General features: G+C 42.5%; 2 protein-coding genes across 2 annotated transcripts; both read right to left on the bottom strand.

Moving 5' to 3' along the window:
- Positions 1 to 467: 467 nt before the first annotated feature.
- On the bottom strand, positions 468 to 4,517 carry COQ7 (coenzyme Q7, hydroxylase). Its single transcript, XM_068908349.1, has 6 exons — positions 4,415 to 4,517; positions 4,055 to 4,254; positions 3,545 to 3,659; positions 3,301 to 3,440; positions 1,672 to 1,740; positions 468 to 1,027 (listed from the first exon to the last, which is right to left on the bottom strand). The coding sequence occupies exons 1-6, from the start codon at positions 4,479 to 4,481 to the stop codon at positions 950 to 952; spliced, it is 669 nt and encodes a 222-aa protein (XP_068764450.1). The 5' UTR covers positions 4,482 to 4,517; the 3' UTR covers positions 468 to 949.
- A 341-nt stretch (positions 4,518 to 4,858) lies between these two features.
- TMC7 (transmembrane channel like 7) lies at positions 4,859 to 20,853 on the bottom strand. The gene is made up of 16 exons (XM_068908660.1): positions 20,740 to 20,853; positions 20,365 to 20,572; positions 17,789 to 17,937; positions 17,210 to 17,377; positions 16,954 to 17,039; positions 16,278 to 16,423; positions 15,574 to 15,721; positions 13,882 to 14,055; positions 12,353 to 12,510; positions 11,278 to 11,395; positions 10,662 to 10,759; positions 10,150 to 10,333; positions 9,176 to 9,306; positions 8,746 to 8,901; positions 7,232 to 7,310; positions 4,859 to 6,106 (listed from the first exon to the last, which is right to left on the bottom strand). Exons 1-16 carry the CDS (start codon positions 20,795 to 20,797, stop codon positions 6,047 to 6,049), a joined length of 2,121 nt encoding a protein of 706 aa, XP_068764761.1. The 5' UTR covers positions 20,798 to 20,853; the 3' UTR covers positions 4,859 to 6,046.
- Positions 20,854 to 20,927: the final 74 nt, after the last annotated feature.

Below are 20,927 nucleotides of genomic sequence, written 5' to 3'. Positions count from 1 at the left end.
GAACCATTAACAGTTTCTATCCCCAGGCTCTCAGACACACGTTAAGGGAAGTCTCTTTTCTTACCAGTGTAAGACATACTAATTTCATTGCCATTTTCTTGTCTGTATTTTGTCATCTCTGGTCAGCATTTAACAGAGCAGGTAGGCAGAACTGTCTTGTGTATTTCTATTGCTCCACACCAAGATGCCAGCAGGAAACAGGGGGAAATTGTTCCTACACTAGGAAAGCCACAGTCCTTATTCAAGAGCCACTGAAGTCTAGATACAGAGGGAGATAAAGCTGAAAGCTGTAACAAAATACTAGATGAGATTCTACAGGTGGTCTACACTGCTCTGCCCACGTGCTTCACATCAGGGGTCCACTCCTTCTGCATACTCAGGATAAAATCAGGTATATAGAATTTCTGATTAAATAAGGAATTGAGAAGTGACCCTAAAAACACCAAAAAAAAGTATTCAAATGGAAGTCTTATAATAACCAGTCTTTATTCAAGACAGACAGAAAAGAAATAATTACTAGGACTTCATTTACTTACCCTTCAAACAGAACTCAAAAATATCCTACTTAGTCAGTACCAACTAATTTAAAATGAGCTCCAGCTTCCTTCAAATAAATATAAATGTGAAGGTAAGGGAGAATACATTTACCATTTTTATATATGTATGAATCATGTATATACATATATATTTTACTGCCACCTTGTGAACAGTTTCAGAATTAGGAGGTTTAGTTCGTATGGACCCAATTCTGTCATCTTCGCTCACATTTAGCTCCACTGACCTTAATGCAGATACTTATTGAACGGGTACTCAATATGAGAAAGGATAGCCTAATCAGATGCTTAGTGAAGAAAAATTTAAAAGGCTGTATAAAATGACTATTTTTCTTCCACGATTTCACACATTTTTGTGTCGTAGTTTATTACCACAATCGCTACGGAAAATATCATTAAATTCTTTCTGATAAAAATATAGCAGCTTTGCATCCAAGCTGTATAGCTATCTTCAAAACTGAATAAGCTGGTGCCTGTAAAAGAAAGAATAAAAGATTACATACATCTAACACTCCAATAACATGTTTTGTTTGAATCTAATCTGTGATAAGCCACAGCAAGCATTATTTTAATAATGTAACTATATTTGTAATTTCAACCACCCTAGATAAAACTAAATCAACATCAACTTAGCAGAACGTTTTCTATTTCTCCACAAATCAAGAGAAAGAAGTTGGGAAGTCACACAGTCCTCCTATGAGCATAAAATTTAGTTCAGCATTTCATCCTTCCTAATGCGGCTGTGTTTGTCTATCAAGACAATGCCTCAATTTCCCAGCTGTATGGGTAATATTTATTAGATTAAATATTTTCAATATAACGCTAAATAAACACTTTAAATCTGAGCAGGGGACACTTCCCAGGAAAGCAAAAATCACTTTAATATTACACATAAATTCCAACAGATTCAATTCTATTCTAGACGGGGAAAAAAAAAGCTATAAGATGCAGTGCCATTTCAGTGTTATCTTGCACCTATTTTCAGGAAGGACTATCAAACCTTTTTTTTTTTTTTTTTCTTCCCTCACATGAAGAATTATGTCACAGTCACTGGATATGGGAGATTATCACACCTAGATCCCTGCTAACAGCACTAACGAGTTAACACTATACTTACTGACTCTGCGTTGTGCTCGAGCCCAATGTCATGGTGCTCCCGTTCATCATCCCGAAATTGCTTTATTATCTTTAAAAATAGTAGGTCATTAGTAGGTCTACTGTACAGAGAAAGAGGCAGCTAGAATACAAAAATCACATGCTTTTGGCCACTGCATGCACCAGGGTCGGCATCTGAGGCCCAGGTCTCTCTCAAAAACGTTCAGCTTCTTAAAGACCTGAAACCCCAATTCATTGAGAAAGGAATTGTCCTGCCAGGCTTACAGCATCCCTCAAACCTAAAGTTATTTTAATATTCTGAAAAATCTTTAGAAAGTTAATCTAAAATATAACTTTTTCCCCACTATTTCAGGAAAACCTGTAGTCAAGGGTAACTTGCAATGCTAATTAGCTTCACACATACAACAGTTACTCGGACACATTAAATTAAAAAATTAACGTCGCTGCCTTGCCAGATTTTATTAAGGGTGTTTGTTCCCCTGTAAGCCAGCAGGGCTTTCGTCCATTCTAGCATACGCTAAAGAACAAGACAGAGGACAAAAAAAGTTGTGAAGAGACTCCAACAGCAAGTGAAGCACAAAAAACAAACTCACAGAGACAAAGGCAAAGAGCACTGCTAGTGCAGAAATTAAACAGCACCTTCAAATAGAATAGCTGAGGTTTAATTACATCACTATTTTTCTTCTGTATTTTGACAATTGGGTCAGAAAGATTTAAGGAAGTTTCTCTTAAGATGCCTACATATACCTAGAAGTGCTTAGTAATTTGCAGCACCTACAGACACCGGCCCACAGGGTTCATATTCTCTTTCACTTTCATCTTTAGTCCTCCTCCAATTGGAGGCGGCTGACTAGCCTTGCTGCTTAACTTTTTCCTCTTTATATTGCACCTTTTGGTTATTAGCCTTTACTTTTATAAGTAATATTTCTGTCATACACATCAGCACAGGCTGGGTTACTTCAGATACTGTTTCTGTGACAACAGGACAAGTTTGGAGTAACCAGACACGGCCACAGGCTAAACTATGCACAGCTGAGCATAACAACAGCAGAGAGAGTTGGGAATGAACATGCAGTCCCTAGAGCAAGCAAAGCACAAACAAACTCAATGGGCTGCATGTGGAAACAGGTCCTCTCTCACAAGTACCTACAAAACGTGTCCCAATTTTATGACTAAAATACTTGGGAATTATTTTTCTTGTAGACCTAACAAGTATATCGGCTCCTTTCACACTCTGTATTCAACGCTTGAATAATATAATCACATCCAGTATAACCAAAATATTACCACACAACTCCTCACACTTTTCCCATTTTCTTTTACTCTAAACTCTTCATTTCAGTTAAAAACATTCAAAATTAAAGTACAATTCTCCCAATCAAAAGAAAATTACTGAATTACTGAAAGTGTGCTGAGGTTGATTTAACATATTTTAATTTTGGTGTTTGATCAATTTAGCATGTTAAAGGAACAACCATTCTTTTAGTTTAAGGTTTCTGTTGCCTTCACAGTTTTAAGTTACAGGACGAAAAGATCTACTGCAATTCTACTGTCACATTGTTCTAAAAAAAAGTCTCATTACATAATTCAATTAGTTTGTTAAACTACTTTTTAGGTCACAGTAAAATACCTGCAATAATTCTCTGTATTTTTCTGGATCTTCTTCCATAAGAGTTCTGATCTGACTATTATAGTGATCCGATATGCTCTCTTCCACTGCCACTGTGCAAGCCATTGCACCTTTTTTTCCAAGTAAAGCACTTCCAGCCCCTATGATTGTGGTACAAACAAATCCAAACAATGAAATTCAAAGCAACATGAATAATTTATACATTCAAAGAATTCATAAAACAATAATAATAGTAGAAGCTCACCTAAAACAAAGCCTGCTACATTCCAGAAAGGTAATAAAACAGTAGGTCGAACTCTGTATGCAACCATTAGTTCATTAAACTTTTTCAGATGATCTTTTTCTTGATTCCACATTTGCTGAAACAGAACCAAATCATAGTAAAGCGCAACACCAAAAAGGCAGACTTTTTAAATAAAACTAATAGCAAGAACAGAAATAAACACGTTGCTCAGGTCACCCACACTAACTTTACAGGTAAGTATTCACAACATACAAAGGAAACAGGAAGAAGGGCAAATAAGGATAGTTACAAACGGGCAACATAAAAATATCAGCAAATATCTGAGTTATAGTTCCCTTAATCAAGTAATGCAAGCACTCTTTATGAATACACATGTTTAAAGCCATTTAGAAAGACATACACAACTAGCCACCTTGCTATAAAGGCTACGGCCCTACCGCTTTGTTCGACCACCGTTAAACAAAAGCAAAGTAAAGAAGAAACGAGGCGGCAGCTTTCCAGCCCGCTCACCTGAATAACCGGCCCCACCGCCGACCGGCCCAGCACGGCCATCTGCCCCGCGTAGATGCGGTTCGCCCCGTACTCCCCGGCGTGGTCCACGCGGATGATGCGGTCCACGACGACCTTGTTGATGCCGTCCGGGGTCACCCCCGTGCTGCAGCGCCGGGCCGAAGCGCCCCTCGCGGGCGGGCGCCACCCGCCGCCGAGACCTGCGGAGAGACACGCGTGAGGCGAGTTCCGCCGCCGGGCCGGGGCCGGGGGCGAAGCCGAGGCCACGGGCGGGAGCGTGGGGCCCCGGGAGGGCCCCGGCGCGCGGCTGCTGCGGACGGCGGCGCCCGGCGCGGAGCCGCCCCGAGGCCGAGGCCGTACCGGCTCCGCCGCAGAGCGGCCGGCACCGCCCCAGCGACCGCCGCAGCACCGGCGGCGCCGCCGCCATCCCGCTGACCCCGCCGCCTCCTCGGGCGCGTCGCCCGGCGGTAACGTCATCGCCAACGGCCGGCCCGTAGCCCGCGCTCCTCCCTCGCCCCGCCCCATCGCGCCTCCCATTGGCTGCCCGGCGCTCCTCGGCGGCTCCGCACTGGGCGACGGAGCTGTCAGTCAGGGCCGGCGTTGCTCAGCTGCCATGGAAACGGCAGCGCCCCGCCGTTGGGAGCGGGCGCGGAGAAGCGCCCGCGCTGGCGCAGCGCGCCGGCCCTGCGCCCAGACTCGGCGGAGGCACTGCCCGCCTCCAGAGGGTAAGGAAGACGGAGGGGCGCAACCTCCGCAGGTCAACTCACCTCCAGTGTTCAATAAAAGCCCCGGACACTGCATTATTAAAAAAGAAAAATCGAGTCGTTTATTGCATGTTACTTTCTTGAAAAAGAAGATAGAAAAAAATTTCCAAAACATTATACAACAAGACTACAACATCTCACATATTAATTACACTATAGCTTTCAAGAAATGTACGCAACCAGAATTCTCTACAGAAAATCCTTAACAGAACCACAGTCTTCAAATACAGGAAAAAAAAACCCAGTAGGCTGCTTAGAAATACTGATCTCAGAGGCACACAGCTCCGTCGATTCACTTCGGGGGTAAGAATCACGGTGAACGTAAAGGGTGCGGGCACATGAAAGTTTCTGAATGTTATATTTCTGTATTATAAATGACTTGTTTAAACTCTCCAGCATTCACATTTTAGAACAGAAAGAATAGTATTCCAGATGTTTGTGGGCAGACTAAACTGCAAGAAAGCCTTACGTGTTTAAACAAAGGCCAATCCCTAGCAGCAGGACTAGTATCACAGCCACTGACTGCCTTTGTTAGAGATGTACACCCCTCCGTGTTCAGACAACTGGTGGTTTCTTCTAGCATTTATTCAGAATTCTTTTATCTGCTTGTTTTTTCCTAAATCATTTTCGTCAGTTATCTAGTGTTCAACTGCAGTTGCTACTTCAGAGCAAAAGGTCTAAGCCTCTTCTCTAAAATTTAGAGAAATACTTAGAAAACTGATTTAAAACTCATGCAGTATTTTCCCTCCAATGCACTATTTCAAAATACTGACTTAAGTGTTTCTTTTGCTTTGGTTTTAAAAGAGAAATGAGTTGCAAACATGTAAAATCGCTCCTCCTCCCCACCAATTCTTAAGCTTAATTTATAAAAGCACTTCAGAGAGTTTCTGAACGGAATCTCAGTTCTGAGCATGTTTTACCCAAAATCCCTAGAAATACTGGGATTTAACATAAACACTGACAACCTTGAAACTCTAGCAGCAATAAAGCATCCTACCATTGAATTTTTTGGACAGGGCTAATACAGTACAAGTAAGTTAAATTTCAAGTCTGGGTAACTTTTAAGCCCCATTAGCTTAATCAACATTAAGAACGTAAAACATTCATTACATAGACTGCAGAGTCAAGGTGCTCGTCAGCTATTCGGTTTAAGTGCTGTAGACATTTCTACTCTTATCTAGTGGTTCTGGAAGTTTCAGAAAGTCAAGTTCTGTTTTTTGGGGGGTTTTCAAGTATGCTTCTGAGCTTCTGTTATCTTTCTGATTAGGAACAGCTTGTCACGACTCTCCTGGAAAGACAGAATAAAACATACGCCTTTTAGATAAACAGAAGAAGGAACTACAAATGACCTCTATTCAACTCATGTCTTTATGAGAAACAGAGCAGCGTATTCACTACATGCTAAGCTGATTAGTGGCTCCCCACACTCTCTCAGCTGTCTAAACAATTTTAGGTCTACAACGGTCTTGACTTCATTCACCTCACGTTAGGTCACGTTAACAGTTCTGTGTTGGGCCTAGTAAAAACATCCGACACACACATAAAACTTTAAAATTGTACTGCCAAGACAGGAGTCCAGATAGGAGTCCAGATAGGAGTCCTTCACAAAGCAGCAAGAATTTCACTCCAAAATCACTTACTCTTCAATATCTCCGCTGAACCCACTGCTTTTCTTACAATGCCATATTTAAATGCCATATTTAACATACAGTAAAAGAGGGGCTACTTCCTAAAAAGCTTTGAAAGCCTTACTAGCAAGGCTAGATTTTGGCTTCAGCACAGCTTCTCAGAACACAGCATGTGAACGCTATCAAACTGGTGCATGGCAGCAGCCTCTGATGGCCTGCAAATAAGCATATCTGCACTGGCAACATTTTCAGAAAGATTTGTTAGCGGTGACTTGCTCCATCTCTCGCTGTACCTAGAGTATCTGTTGCAGGCAGTACTGGGACCTCCACTCAGAAAACAGACCAAATACGACGAGGTAGGAAAAACGAGGTTCTTGCTTGCGAGAGTGGAGACGGTAAGAGATGGGGGTTGTGTAAAATGGCGGAGGGGGCAGAAGGCACAAGATTCAGGTTCTACTTTGGCAGGATCAAACATACGCAAGACCGTGGGTAAAGAACAGGGGCACCACACCATAGGGGCGCATCCTGTCCCACACGTGTGTGGGCTGACATAACTGGGCCTTGCTCCAGCTGCTGCTGATACCCAAGTAAACCAACTAGACTGAAGAATGCTTTAGTGCTTGGGATTTTTCCTGTATAACTTGTAAAACTTTCTTCATTGCCTGTCCAAACACCAAATAATTGGAAGACTAAGAAAACTGCTGTTCCTCTGCGCTCCTGATCACTGATGCAACACACAAAGAAAACTTAAGCAGTAAAAAAAGAAGTAATGTGTCTAATCTCACCATAACCAGTTGTTCCCTCAGCTGCTGAACAACTCGTTTGTGTGCTTCAGCCAAGGCAATGAAATAGAACATAACGATGCTGCAAACAGCAAACCAGCATTACATTAATATTATGCAAAACACAGAATCAGTTAAAAAAAGCTGTTAAAGGCCAGAGGAATTGCCAATTTGGGCATTCACTTCAGATAGTAGAGAAGCTGCTGGGCAGGGGGATGGGAGGGGGAATAACATACAGCATGGGAAGACAGGGCATAGCCCTGACTGAAAGCAGCTACCAAGATATTTGTGCTGTCAGCAGGGAGGTACAGAGTGCTAGAGGATGCAGAGGCAGGACATCCTGCAGAGGTTACAGATTGCACCCTAAGAGCTTTTTCTAGGCCATCAGTTCCTGCCCTGCTCTAAACATGGTGTGGGGGGTGGGGAAGGCTCATCAGAAATCAAGTTTAATGAGTTTCACTGGAGTAACTCCTTGCTTCTGCTGTGGTTTGGTTATGGTAAACAGCTACAGAGTAATACTGCATCAATGCTTTATATCATGTATTTCTGATGTAATCTGTCACCCAGAATGTTATCCACAGTCCATGAAATGAAGAGCAGTAGCAAGAACTAGAATGTCACAAATGCCTATGTAAATCACATCTTTTCTCTTCCAGATAAGAAGTATTAGGGTAGCAGTACAACTCCCCTTTTGTCTGCTACATAGGCTTTATGAAAAGTTATTAGAAAGAACTCTGGGTATCACCTCGCCTCCACCCCAAATATCTACGTCCCAACACTAACCAAAAGAGAGGACTTGATATTTCCTGTGTACACAATGACAGTTCAGGAGAACACATAAACAGGTGTTCAGGAAGAAAAGGTGGGTGGAACCTGAAATAAATTGCATGGTTTCTCAAGTGCAGAAGTTACAGAAAGTCTCATGTAACAAGGCTCTAAGACCTGAAAACAGTCAGGTTACGCTGAAATAAAAAAAAATTGTTTAAACATAAGGGAAAAAAAAAAATCCAGCTTTTTTACTGTAAAGGTGATCAATCACTGGAACAGGTTGCCCAGAGAAGCTGGGCAATTTCCATCCCTGGAGATATTCAAAACCCGACTGAGCATGGACCCGGGCAAACCGGCTCTAGCTGACCCTGCTTTGAGCAAGGCACTAGGTAATAACCAGAGATGCCTTCCAACCTTAACCATTCTATGATTCTACATTGAATTTTACCTTCTAGAATGACTGTTTTTTAAACCAAGGCTTGTGGACAGGATTTGTGAATACCAGATCTGCAGAATGATTGGTAGCTAATGCTTTTGAGAAAGACAAGTGAGGGATATGGGACATCTAGGAGGAAAGGGAATAAAGCTAAGGAATGTGAGTAATGGGCAAAGACATAAGAACTTGATATGGGCTGTGATGCCTCTGACTGCAGAGAGCAAGTCCGGTCTAATACTTGCGGTATCTGTTCAGTAAGGAAGGAAATGAACCATGCAGCTGCACGACTAAACCAGGTCTCCAGAGTACGCACCAGATAACCATAAAAAAAGGCACCGCAAAGGCTTCTGACGCTATACCATAAAGGAACTTCTGCAAACCAGCTGGAAACCCAAGTATGGTATCTGGAACAACTGCCCAAGAAGTGTTAAAATTCCTGAATGGCCCACATGCCTTAGAGGAGGGGATACTGTCAGAAAAACAAAACAGAAAAGAGATGCTGTATCAAAACATCAAGATAAAATAGTCCAACACAATCTCAACACAATTTTCCTCACGATGCAAAAATAGCCTTTGCCTTTAAAAGAGTAATTTTAATGTGTATGGACTAAGTAATAATTTACTATACACGAGCATATTTTATTCTAATTTGTCACTCCAAAGTTGCATGTCTGCTTTTAAGGAACTGACAACCTTAACATTAAAGCAAATGTCAATTTCATAAAAGTTAAATTGTCACTTACTGTGCTATGCTGACTCCCAAAGGGATAAAAGCCAAGAGGAGCCCAATCAACAGCACCAGCAAAAAGAAAAAATTGGAACTTGATGCTCTGATAGGCCTTGCTGAAGGTTTACATGTGTGAATCAAACTAATCTGAAGAGGGAAAGAGAGCAAGACTAAACATATATCTAAATAAAATATCTAAATATCCAAACATATAAATATACCTAAAAATACAAGTTCAATTACACCTTCTTCACCACCTCAATTCTCCATCCTCAAATACAGTAGCATTTACCACCACATAGCCTTCCTTTGAAGTACGTCGACTGAAAAGGACTAAAGCAGAAACACTCCACATCCCAGTAGCACTCAATGTCTCCTGTTTTGGAGTCAAGGGTTTGTTCCAGAGAGCCTCGTACACTTGCACAAAGACAAGAGGCATCAGTCATATGGTGTATGATCTAGGTCACACACTTCAGTTTTGAATTGCCAACAAGAAGGAATGGACACATATTAGTATTAATTTGTTGCACAGAAGGAACTGTCTGGTCATAAAACAAAACTTCCAAAAAGCAGAAACCAGGTCTCGAATTTCCATTCCATCTTGGATTTTCCATTTCGTTTAGGATTGTACTGATTTTTTTTTTTTGTTTAAGTTTAACTTGGCAAAATCTTGTCCAAGTTCTAAGCTTTGTTGCTAGTAAACAGACCACTGCAAAAAAAGTGTTATAAATTAGCTTTAGCACAATTTTCTTACAGAACTAGATAAATAATTGATGCAGTAGTCATTAAAAATGTTGTTTTTCTTGATCACTTCAAAGCAAAACTCTACCTTTTCTTAAAAGCAAAAATACAAAAGAAAATGAAATTCTGTTACCTCTTTTCCAGTACATTGAATCCTTGGGTTTTTGTTTTCTTTAAAAGTCAACTTTATTTACAAAAAAAACACAGAGGTGAACTCAATTTTCTTCATTTACCATACACCTTCATTACCTTTTTAATATAAAAGACGATAAAGTATTTCATGGTTGCTATTGCTGGAAGAAGTGGTGAATAGAAGGTTCCAATCCAGCAGATGGTCTGCCCATAAACGATTTCCAGGACGTTGTCAGAAATTCCAAATTCCTGCAAACCCCACCACTGAACCAGCTTACAAGAGCAGCAAGTAACTAACAACCTAAGACAAAGAATATCATTAGTTCTAGAGGGAAGTTATGGAGTTTAGCTGAATCCTAACATTTTAAATACATATTCGGAACACCAGAAATTTAACATTAAAGCCATTAGGTGATGTAACAGAAAAATGCCCGAAGAAGCAAAGATTCAAATATCAGAAACTACACAGCTATTTAACTAGCAAACACAAGTAATGAAATCACCAGAAGTATGTTTCTATTTTAAAACTGGAAATCTGGTTAGAAATATAGGGAATAAATAATGGAAAAAGAAACTTATGTTTCATGAGTCATTTTGTAAAAACATGCTCAAAAGACAGTGATACTCACTTTCTAGGAAAATGCACAAATAGAGTCATAGCAAAAATTATAATAAAATCAAATATCAACAATTTATACATTTCTTGACCAACTTGAGATTCCCAGCACTATAAAAAGAAGTCAGAAAAAAAGAGAATTAGAAGTCTAAATAAAAAAATAAATAAAAGTCAGTCACTAAAACAAGAAACTTCTAAATCAACTAACACCATGAAGTTCAAATCCTATTAACTCCCATTTCTAAAATGCTTTTAACTGTTCTAAAAGCTTCCAAGATTTTTTTTTTAATAACAAGAGGAGAGACCTTTGTCTCATTGGTGCAAAACGCAGTAACTAACACGAGTGGTGTCAAAATGCAGCTAACTTAGACCTTCTGACTACCATGAGGATTATTTATGTTAGCTGATAATCTGTCACTGGACCAATACTCAGAGTTTTTAGCTAAAGGAAAGGTATATGATATGTATACAAGAACTTTACTGGTTTATATCAAGTAGTAAAAATCAGCACAAGGCATAACATGAACAGCAACCCCATATCTGATTCTGAATACCTGTAGACAAGCAAGTCGCATGGAAAAAAAGAATCACAAGTTCAGATGATTAAAGACCAAGATAAATCTGCTTACAGGATAGAGTTCGTAATTGTATCCACAAGCATTACACTTGTCAGTGGCACAGTAGGAGATCTGACTCCATAGCGAGACTAAGAGAACACCGATATTGGCCAACCGCATAAAGACACACCTGGAAGAAAGGCAAAACCAGATTCCAAACCTGTCAAAAAAGAGCCATTCTAGCACCTGACTCAACTTGCATAGGAGTCCAAGGAAGCTGCAAGGGGCTCTAAATGTGAAAGCGTTGCACAGAGCTTTAACAGAATGGTCAGCCAGAAAACAAATATTTCTTCCTTCAGTAACAGGTTCAACTGCTTTTCACCTTCCCTGCTTTATGCTACAGTCCATTGCTTCTGCTCTCGCTATCATTCCTAGATCGTTTCAGTTGCTCACCTTGAACTAGCAATGGGCTGCTATTCTCTCAAGTGCCATTTCAGACACCAGGTAACAACGCTTTTTGTGTGGCGTTTCCTCTTGGGTGGCTTCAGACATCTCCAGAGGCACTTAGCCAAAAAGTAAATACTAAGCACAGGGACCTGGCAGAGCTCCAGTGCTTCAGCCTGCCACCTTTTTCTGCCAAATTCCAGTTCTTTACGCCTTAGAGTACCTTAAAGTATCTTTTATCCCACAGTTTTTAACTTCTGCTTTGAGCAAAGTCACGCTTTGGTCTCTGCTATGCTGCACTATAATACGAGCAAAGTTCACTGCTGCACACTCATGCTTGTTCATCCAAGGAAACGCTGCACACAGAGCAGTGTGAACCTATAGTGCTGCAGCCAGGACTTCCCTACTAATTACTCAGGTTGTTGAAGATCTCTAGCTCACATGGATAGATGACATTGAGAGAAAAACCTGGAATCTGAAAGGACTGCGCTGTACTGCCATCAAAAGAGGAGATTGCTTCCAGATTTAAAATGAAAATTTCCAACTAAACATAAACCAATGCCTTCTTGGCTTCCAGTGCCCAGGCCATCCGTTGCAGGGAGTCAAGCCTATCTGCTTCTTGACATCTGAATGTTTACAGTACTTCTAACTTACCAGGAAAAAGCTGTTGAAATGTCCAAGGCAATTGTAAGAATATGCTCACCTCAGCAGCGTCAGCCTGATTTCAAAGGCTGGTGAATAATCTTCAAGTCTGATTAGAACTGAAAAGATCTGAGGAGCAATGCAGTTGGCCAACGTGATCACTATGGAAGGCAAATACTGTACCAAGAGATTAGCCTCAAATTTCATATTGCTGCCATTCTGTACAGGAAGAGATGAGAGGAAGGTAACACCACACATAAGCACACATTTCTGACATTATGCTCTCTCCAGCTACCCACAAGCCTTGTCCAGGACTCAGGTAACATCTTTGACTTCAGCCTCCACCCTTATTTGGAACTACAAGCCCGCCCACTGCTGTCTCTGAAGTCTGCTGATATAAACCCTTACTTTCTCCTTGTCCCTTCACCAATAACTACATCCCTTCTCTCACTATTAACATTTTAGTGCTTCCCCAAACCTTCTGTTTGACAAAGTTCATTCATTTCCCCAAGACTCGCGTCTGAGACCTATGTCAAAGTTCAGACATGTCTCCAGTTACTCTCTCTGGCCCCAAGCAGCTCCTCCAACTTTCCTATCACCTTAAGAACCTCCTCTATGTGCTCACTGCAGCAAGGTCAAGATACTAACTCTTGAAGCTCTCCTCCAAGCTGTTCAGTGCTGCCCTATCCTCTTCTCTGCCCTCAAACAATACTTTTGACACAAACACCTCTTTAGTCCCCGTTCCCTGCTTCTCCCTCTGCAATCCTGGCACTTCACAGAAGTTAAAAGTTAGGTCCTCAGAGAGCACACTTTCCCCTAGACACAGCCAGTGCCCATCATATCACCAATACAGAGGGGACAAAAAAAAAATGCAAGCCCTATTCATAATAAGGCCAGTTCAATCACAGGGGTCCTCCAGGGAATGCAATTACTGTTATTTTGTACTGTTGGCCGCTTCTTTTCTGCTTCTGAACTGCTCTTCCCAACAGTTTGTCCTGCAAAGGGTGAACAACGCACCCTAACCAGATTCTCTTCACTAATGATGCAAGAACCTTTTCTTCTGCAAAGTGCTCCCTGCTTAAACTCTTCCTGTTTCCTCACACCACTGTAAGCCACAGTATAGCTCATAATCTTTACTAGCCCCTTTCCTTGCTATTCTTTTTTGCAGCTGAGCAGCAAAACAGATCAAAGAACTGACCGTAAGGAAGTTTATTTTAATTCAGATCAGTTCCCTGAGCCAGTTTACTGTCCAGATACACAGGCATTTGTGCCAGCACAGCACAGAGGTGAGAACAGTTACACAGCAAGGAGAATGAGGGCTGCTTTTGTTGGCAGCTGCACTAGCTCCAAGACATGACACTGTAATCTCTGTATCAAAGGGAGACATCACTGCTCTTTCTGGTATACGCTTCTTGATCCTTCTCACTCCCTCCTGCTAAACAAACTCTGCCTCTACAGAAAGCAAGTGTTTTCAGATTCCTTGCAAGGAAGGTGCTATATTAAGATACTTGACTCTTTTGCAATAGTTCCTCTTGCTCTGATCACCAGTCCTCTACTGTAGTTTGTCCTAATGTCATGTCTGATACTTACATTAGAGATATTTTCCTGAGAGAAGACAGTTGCTCTATAAATAGAGTAAAAACATCCTGATAAAACTGCGAGGACAACTATATTTATAAATATTCTCAGAGAGTAGATGCGTAGCTTGTCTTTCACTGTCCTGTCAGCTACTTTTTGCTTCAGTCTTTCTTCTTCCAAATCTGTCTACAAACAAAAGAAAAAGAATATGCAGTTTTCTGGTGCAGTATAAAATACTGCCACTGTGTCTCCTACCTCCAGGAGATAGGATCTACATCCTGTTCCAGGAGAATCACTCCACAGCCTGCCCAAACCTTCTGAAGTGAGGGGGCCCTTCCATTAACTTACATCCGTCCATGCAGGAATGGAAGCCCCAGGCAATGTGCTCAGTCTCATCAGGCTGGAGGCCCTCTAGCTGAAAACAACTGTCTGGTAGTCCTCTTATTATACCAGTAACATATCCCCTTGAGGACAAAAAGACAACTTGTCTGTCTACTATGAGAGACCGATCTAGACAGCTTGGTACTAAACCGCAAAACTGGTATTTCAGCCCACTCATCTCTACACTTCTACAGGTAGGTAAACAGTCCTCAGCCCTATGACTTAAGCTTGTTCTCTTTGTGAAGGGAAAAAAAAACTGAGGGTGGCACAGAAAGAAGCACACCCTCCAGTAGCTGGTCAGGCAAACTTGTTATGTTTCACCTTAGCTAATGCAAAAATGTAATACTGCCCGTGAAGGCAACAACCCAGTAACTTGGGCACACCCTCAGTAAGCTGGGTATTTTCTGCAGACATCTTTCCATCAAACAGTACTATTAAGGGGTGTGTTTTTCTAAGGTTTGGGTTACACCCCAGCAAAACAGCATGGTAAGTGAAGGAGGCTCTCTGGTTATACGGTAAAAGATGACTATGAACTTTAGTGGAATGGAAAACAACTCACCGTAATTTGTGAAATCAATTATTATTGCTTTATGGTTTGAAGAAGAAACATGGTGACTGGCAAATACCTTTTCAAAAGTCCTTATTTCACCACACAAATCTCTGTTTTCAGTGTACAGACAGAGGACAAACAAAGTACTGGTTCCACCAGAAAGGTCTTTCAGACTCTCTCTTCAGAGAGCTTTATGATTTCAAATATGTATTAGCTGCATCTATGTTTTTGCATGTATATATATGTCATAAAGACACCTCATAAAAAATTACAGTATCTTTTTTTACCAGCAACAACGTTCATTCAATTTGTATGAAAAATATTATCTGCATTTTATTTCTCCCCAAACAACCGCTTACCATATTGCAGTCTTATAACCCAGCACACCCAAAATGATTTCCAATAGTACAAGGGTTTTGCCCATGGCTGGAATAGTTTTTCCTGTTGGATTATGTAGAAACTAACACAGGAAACAACTGGAATGCGAGGAAGAGGCAGATAAGACAAGCAGTTAACTGGCTGGCTTCAGTCCCCGGTGGATGAGGGGGCGGGGGGAAGGGCTTTCAACCTCAGCACCAATCCTTCCCATGTTGCACCACAATTCTTGCTATTCAGAAAGCGTGCAAGAGGATGTGGGTTCCCCAACCGCCCTAAATATACACTACTCAAATCTTTCTTACCCTCAGTCTCTTTATCTGCAAAGTCCTATATCCCTCTTTGTAGCCATCTAAGCTGTATCAAACCATAATGAAAGAAAAACATGAGTTACTCACTTTGAGCTCATATTGCAAGCTGCGATGTTTTAGCCGTGCTGCATTTAGATCTGTAATGCAGAAGTCCCAGCCTGCAAAGACTTTGTTACAGTAACTCTGAAATTGATCTTCATCATGCACCAAGTTCTGCTTAAATCCTTCCACACACCTAGAGAAAATTGCAACTTTACTTAAAGAAGTACTTTATCCACAGAAAAACAAAAAGCCCCACACCTCAAGCCACCAGGCTCAAAGGCTAAGTGATCTCTCTAAGGCCAACCAACCATGCTTGCTTTATATCAGCAAGTCTCTAGGAACCTTCGGTGTGAGGCTCTGCAGCAACCAAAGTTATTTGAATCCAGGATTGATACGAATTACTTCCCTCTGCACTTGGCCACACTTACACGTTCTGGCCTCATCCGACACTTTTCTGACGCTGCAAAGAACTGGCTCAGGAAACCGAGCTGGAAAATGACTGTATCTTTTTGGTTCATTTGTTTTAAACAACTTACATTTTTGAATTATTAGTTTTTTGCTGGCTTAGCTCCCCAAGAGCCAGACAAAGGCTACTGTGGTGCTGAATCCTCAAAGACGTAACAGAATTGGCAGAGGATTCTCCTTCTCCATATAAAATAGTTCTATAATTCAGTATACTCCCTACAGGTGAGAATGCAATGTAAGCTCTGCAACAGGTAGCAGTGAATAAAATACACCAACATCTTTACCTTTTTATTATCCAGAGGAAACTTAATGCAAGGTAAGCAAACGTAGTCAGCAGGTATGCTAGTGGTAAGTTGTACCTAAAGGTACCGATCCATGCAGAATCTATTGCGTAATAGCCATAAAACAAACTTGTCATTTCCAGGAATCCCTGTGAAAAAAAATGAAGTTTAAATAGCATTTTTAACAGCAGCAACAACTACTCAGTTAAATCCAACCTGGTTTTAACAAGCATTTTGTACACTTGTAAACAAAATATTACTACTGGGCACCAAGCAACCTGTGGCAGTCTGTAGCTTCTAAATACTGACATTGTCTTTAACAAACTAACACAGGCATTGCATGCTTAAATCCCTCCCCTCTCCAGTCAAAGAGCCCTGTGACAAGCACACCAGGACCCTACACAGAGAGCACAATAGGATGTGTGCTCCAGAAGATGAAACATTTGGCAGCTGGGGAAGAGTGGCACAGGCTGCAGCGCGCGACCAACCAGGCCTCATGCACTCTCAGTAACAGCCAGTATGGAAACTCACCCTCCCAATGATACTTTACCATTTTACCCCAATGATGCCTTACCATTTTTCAAAATTATCAAAACAACATTCCCCGAGTAAAAGTCTTTTTCACGTTTTACACGTTACACGAGACTTAAAAACTTAAAAAGAATATCTGATGACTTACAGCGCCAGTGAGCAAATCGTTGAAGTAAGCATAGAAGTAAACAAGACCCTTATTACCACTAGGTGCATAAACCGTGCAGTGAGGCTCTGTCAAAGAAAGCCAGGAGAAGTCAGCAGAATAGCAATGCCCATTACACCGTGAGATGAAATCAGCTCAAACGTGGCAAGCTCTTACAAAGCAAACGCTTGTCTTTCAGGGGCCAGGGAGGAGGAGCAGAATCTTATAAATGATAACAGAACATGAAGAAGATGGTTACCTATGCTTCTTGTGGGGATTCTATCAAAGCTACTGTTGAAAATTTCATATTTAGAAATGATGCTGGGAAGGGTAACAAAACTGAACATCAGGATAAATACTATAAAATTCAGCAGGACCAGAAAACGCAGAAAGGAGAAGTAGGACTGGATGCCGGTACCAAATTTCCCTGGGAATAAAAGAAACATGTGTGAGTTGCTAATTAAAATGGGCTATACATATATATATATATATATACACACATATACACACATATAAAAGGAACAGATTATAATTTCAGTTACACCGAACTAGGAAGAAATATTGACACTAGTCAAAACAAATTCAAAAAAAACTGACACTAGTTTTAATTATTCTGGGTTCACAGCAATATACCTGAAGTGGAAACATAACCATCTTTTCATCCAATATATTTCCATCTACTCCTTTATGGATTTCTCATCAGCAAAAATAAAGGAAGCAGGTAACTTCTCAGACACATACAGTTATATCTGAAACTACGTACACACGTGTAAAACTACACACTATCCGTAACAGAAGCAGCTTGAAACAGCAGAAACCAACATAACGAGACAAATACCTTCTATGCTGTGAATATCATGCCGCCAAAGCTCCAGGTAAGGTAATAACTCCTTGCCTCCATCAAGAACTTTTTTCCATGATTTACGACTAGTTCTTCTCCATTGATTCCATTCAGATAAATATCTTATATTAGCCTGCTGAGAGTCCCTAAGAAACGGGAAATAAAATTACTAAGCACAAGAACTACTTTTTCACTGTGTGTAACAAGACCTAGCACAATGGAGCCTGCTTGGAGCCTTCAGAAGGGTATCACTGTGCAAAAAGGTGGTGTAACATATGCTATGTAACATATGTAACAGTTGTCCCCAACTGGTCATTTTGTTAACTGTGACATCATGTTAACTCAAATACGACAAGCGCTCTCACAGGAAAAAAAATTCAACTGACAATAGCACAACATAGAGATGTGCAGCTGTACTCCCTGCAGGGACGTTTAGTAACGTTTCTGTTGAGAATTTCATATTTACAATGGCTGGAAAAGTCAGAAAAAATACTTTCTTCAAAAATTCTGATCAAAGTTATTGTCACCAAGACGCTCTTACAATTTTTAAATTACATAATATTAAAATTGCATCTGTTCAAAATACAAATTTTTCTTTTTACAGAAAAATAAAAGATGTCGAAGTCAGAATGAAAAGTCAAAATATGTTGTGAAGAAAAAGTTCAAAAGATATACATATGCATACATATATTTATTTCTATATATAGAGAGAGCGCACTATAAAGACGTTTAAACACCCAATTTGGATTTTATCATTTTACCTTTATATTGCATTCTAGTGCATAATACAAGACATGTTATCAAAATTAATTTTTTTAATTATTCATTTTTTATATTGCTTTGAAACTTTCACAAAAAAATGCTGCCTCAATGAATTTGAAAAAGTTATTTCTTTGCAGGTGGGGGGATGAACTATTCTAATAATAAGCTGCAAACTAGCACCAAAGATGTAACGCAAACTATCTGTATAGAATTTTTGTCATTTTTCAAGAACTCCTTATAGATCTTCACACCACATGCGGAAATTTTCACCATAAAAAACTGTTGCATGGTCAGCAACAGGAGCAAGGAGAATTCTAAGTGGCTCAGAGTTTTCATTTTATTCTTTCTTTTGGAAAGCTGTAAGAGACAACAAACAAAAAAACCCCAGACACATAGCATGAAAACTGACTTGTATGCTGAGAACGTTGTTTCAGCCTCTGGTGCCGCTAAAGGGCAGCAGTGAAGTACCCACAAGGAGGCTGCGCAAGACTACAAGATAAAGGCTCCAGTTCTGTAAATTGCACCCAAAGCTATGTATGTGCATAAGCGACTGGCTGAATCACTTGTGCACAGCAACAGAAGCACAGCTAGCGCCAAGCGTGCTCTGTGTTAACAGAGTGTCCCTACTCTATTCAGCTGAAGGTAAAACTAGTATTCTGGCAGGAATCTGAATTAAACCTAACTTGCCACAAATAAAGAGGCACACAGCTATTCTCAAAAGATTTCAGGCTACAGCATGTGGTGTTTTAAACAGGCACTTTGGAAAACTATATGGCCTGTGTTTGGTCTGCATTTTAAATAGAGGCGTGGGCTGCACGTTTATCTGCGTTACAGAAGACCAGTGTTCAGTTCTCGGGGCACTTATCAAGCATTGTGCGTTGGCAGCGGCTGCACAACCCCGACAAGAAGTCCTGATCTGCAGAAGTGCTAAGAGGCCCCACCAGCACCTCGGGGTGATGAAAGGCCCAACTCCCTTTCTCTTGAGGAACTCAGCTGTATAGACCCACCTTCAAATACAACTCTGTTTTAAGCACTTTCCTTTACCACGACCCAGATCTACAGTTCCTCTCTAGAGCCTGTAGGATTAAACTGCTCACAGTCAGGCTGCTCCTGCTGCTCTTGCAAACAAATGAACTCTTGCTCTGCCCAAAGGACCAGGTATTATTTGTACTTTCACCTCTCCCCTGCTCCACAACCAGGAAGCACCTAACTTAAAGATCCTGTTATTCTCTGACAGTGTAGTACAAACACATTCATATCCTCTCTCCTCCAGAGAGCTCAGCCTGCCAGTAAGACCAGTGACAGCAGGCCCTCCCAGGCTGGGAAACGCAGGTGGGGCAAGGCACGCAGCCACCTCCGGCTCAGGGCCGCTGACGCTCTCAGCTCGTGGCGGAGGACGGCGTTGAAAAGAATCAGAAAAGAAATTAAAAAAATAAAGTGAAGTGATCTCCAAAGAGGATCAAAAACGCTCTCTTTCCACGCGTAGGGAGAGCCACATCAGAGAAAGCGCAAAAGCTTTGTGCACTGGGGGCATTTGGGGGGGGGGGGAGGAGTAGAGAGATGTGCCAGGAAGAATGAAGAGCAGCAGCACCCGCGGAGCGGAGCCAGGAGCCGCTAGTAACGGCAGGCCGCTCCCGACGGCCCCCGCAAGCCTCAGCCCCGGGGCAGCGAGGCGCGCGTTTGGCTGCAGCACCTAATTCCCCGTGTCGACCACTTTCTTCCCCCTCCAGCTCCGTCGCTTCCCCCCCCGCCCCGCCCCGCGCCGGCACCTGGCCGCTCCCGCCCGGGGGACAAAAGAGATGGAAGTTCACCTTAACCGCCTCTTCTCCGACATACTCAGCGGGCGCTCCCTGAGGGGGCGGGCGGCGAGCTCGGCCCCCCGCGGCGGGTCGGGCGGCGGCGGCGGCCGGGGGCCCTCCGCGGCGGCAGCCCGGCGCCTCAGCACGGAGCGGTAGCTGGGCAGCTCCTGCAGGAAGGCCACAGGTGCCGCGGCGTGCCCCTCCTCGGCGAGGAAGACCTCTGCGAGACGGAAGGAAGCAAAAGCAGCCAGCGGCGCGGCTCGGTTAGAACATGGCCCCCGGCGGCGGCGCCCCCCGCCGCTGAGGGAGGGAGGGGAGGCGCCCCCGTCCCCCCTCGCCGCCGCCGCCTCACAGCATCTGCCGCAGGCGCCCCCCCGGCGCCCCTACCGCTGTCCAGCCGCTGGGCCGGCCGCCCCGCCGCCGCTGCCGCCCCCTGGCCGCTCATATCCGCGCGGGGGGATCCTGCCGGGCCGCCGCCGCCGCTGCTGCTGCTGCCGTTCCCCGGCGGTAGGGAGGCGGCGGAGCCGCGGCAGGCTGGGGGCGGGGGCGCGGCTGGCGGCTGGCGCCGCCTTCCC

The sequence above is a fragment of the Struthio camelus genome, chromosome 15 (assembly GCF_040807025.1).
Source record: "Struthio camelus isolate bStrCam1 chromosome 15, bStrCam1.hap1, whole genome shotgun sequence".
NCBI classification, from domain to species: Eukaryota; Metazoa; Chordata; class Aves; order Struthioniformes; family Struthionidae; genus Struthio; species Struthio camelus.
The sequence above is the reverse complement of the archived record's forward strand: the minus strand, read 5'-3'. Positions and strand labels throughout refer to the sequence as shown.

Excerpts from the sequence above, each read along its gene's own strand:
- COQ7 (XM_068908349.1), bottom strand. The coding sequence starts at position 4,481 with ATGGCGGCGGCGCCGCCGGTGCTGCGGCGGTCGCTGGGGCGGTGCCGG. Across the intron at positions 1,741-3,300 it reads AATACAGAGAATTATTGCAG|ATAATAAAGCAATTTCGGGA; the intron begins GTATTTTACTGT and ends CTATTTTTAAAG. Across the intron at positions 1,028-1,671 it reads TCGAGCACAACGCAGAGTCA|GCACCAGCTTATTCAGTTTT; the intron begins GTAAGTATAGTG and ends TTTCTTTTACAG.
- TMC7 (XM_068908660.1), bottom strand. The coding sequence starts at position 20,797 with ATGAGCGGCCAGGGGGCGGCAGCGGCGGCGGGGCGGCCGGCCCAGCGG. Across the intron at positions 16,424-16,953 it reads ACGATTTGCTCACTGGCGCT|GGATTCCTGGAAATGACAAG; the intron begins GTAAGTCATCAG and ends TTTTTTTCACAG. Across the intron at positions 6,107-7,231 it reads TGAGGGAACAACTGGTTATG|GAGAGTCGTGACAAGCTGTT; the intron begins GTGAGATTAGAC and ends CTGTCTTTCCAG.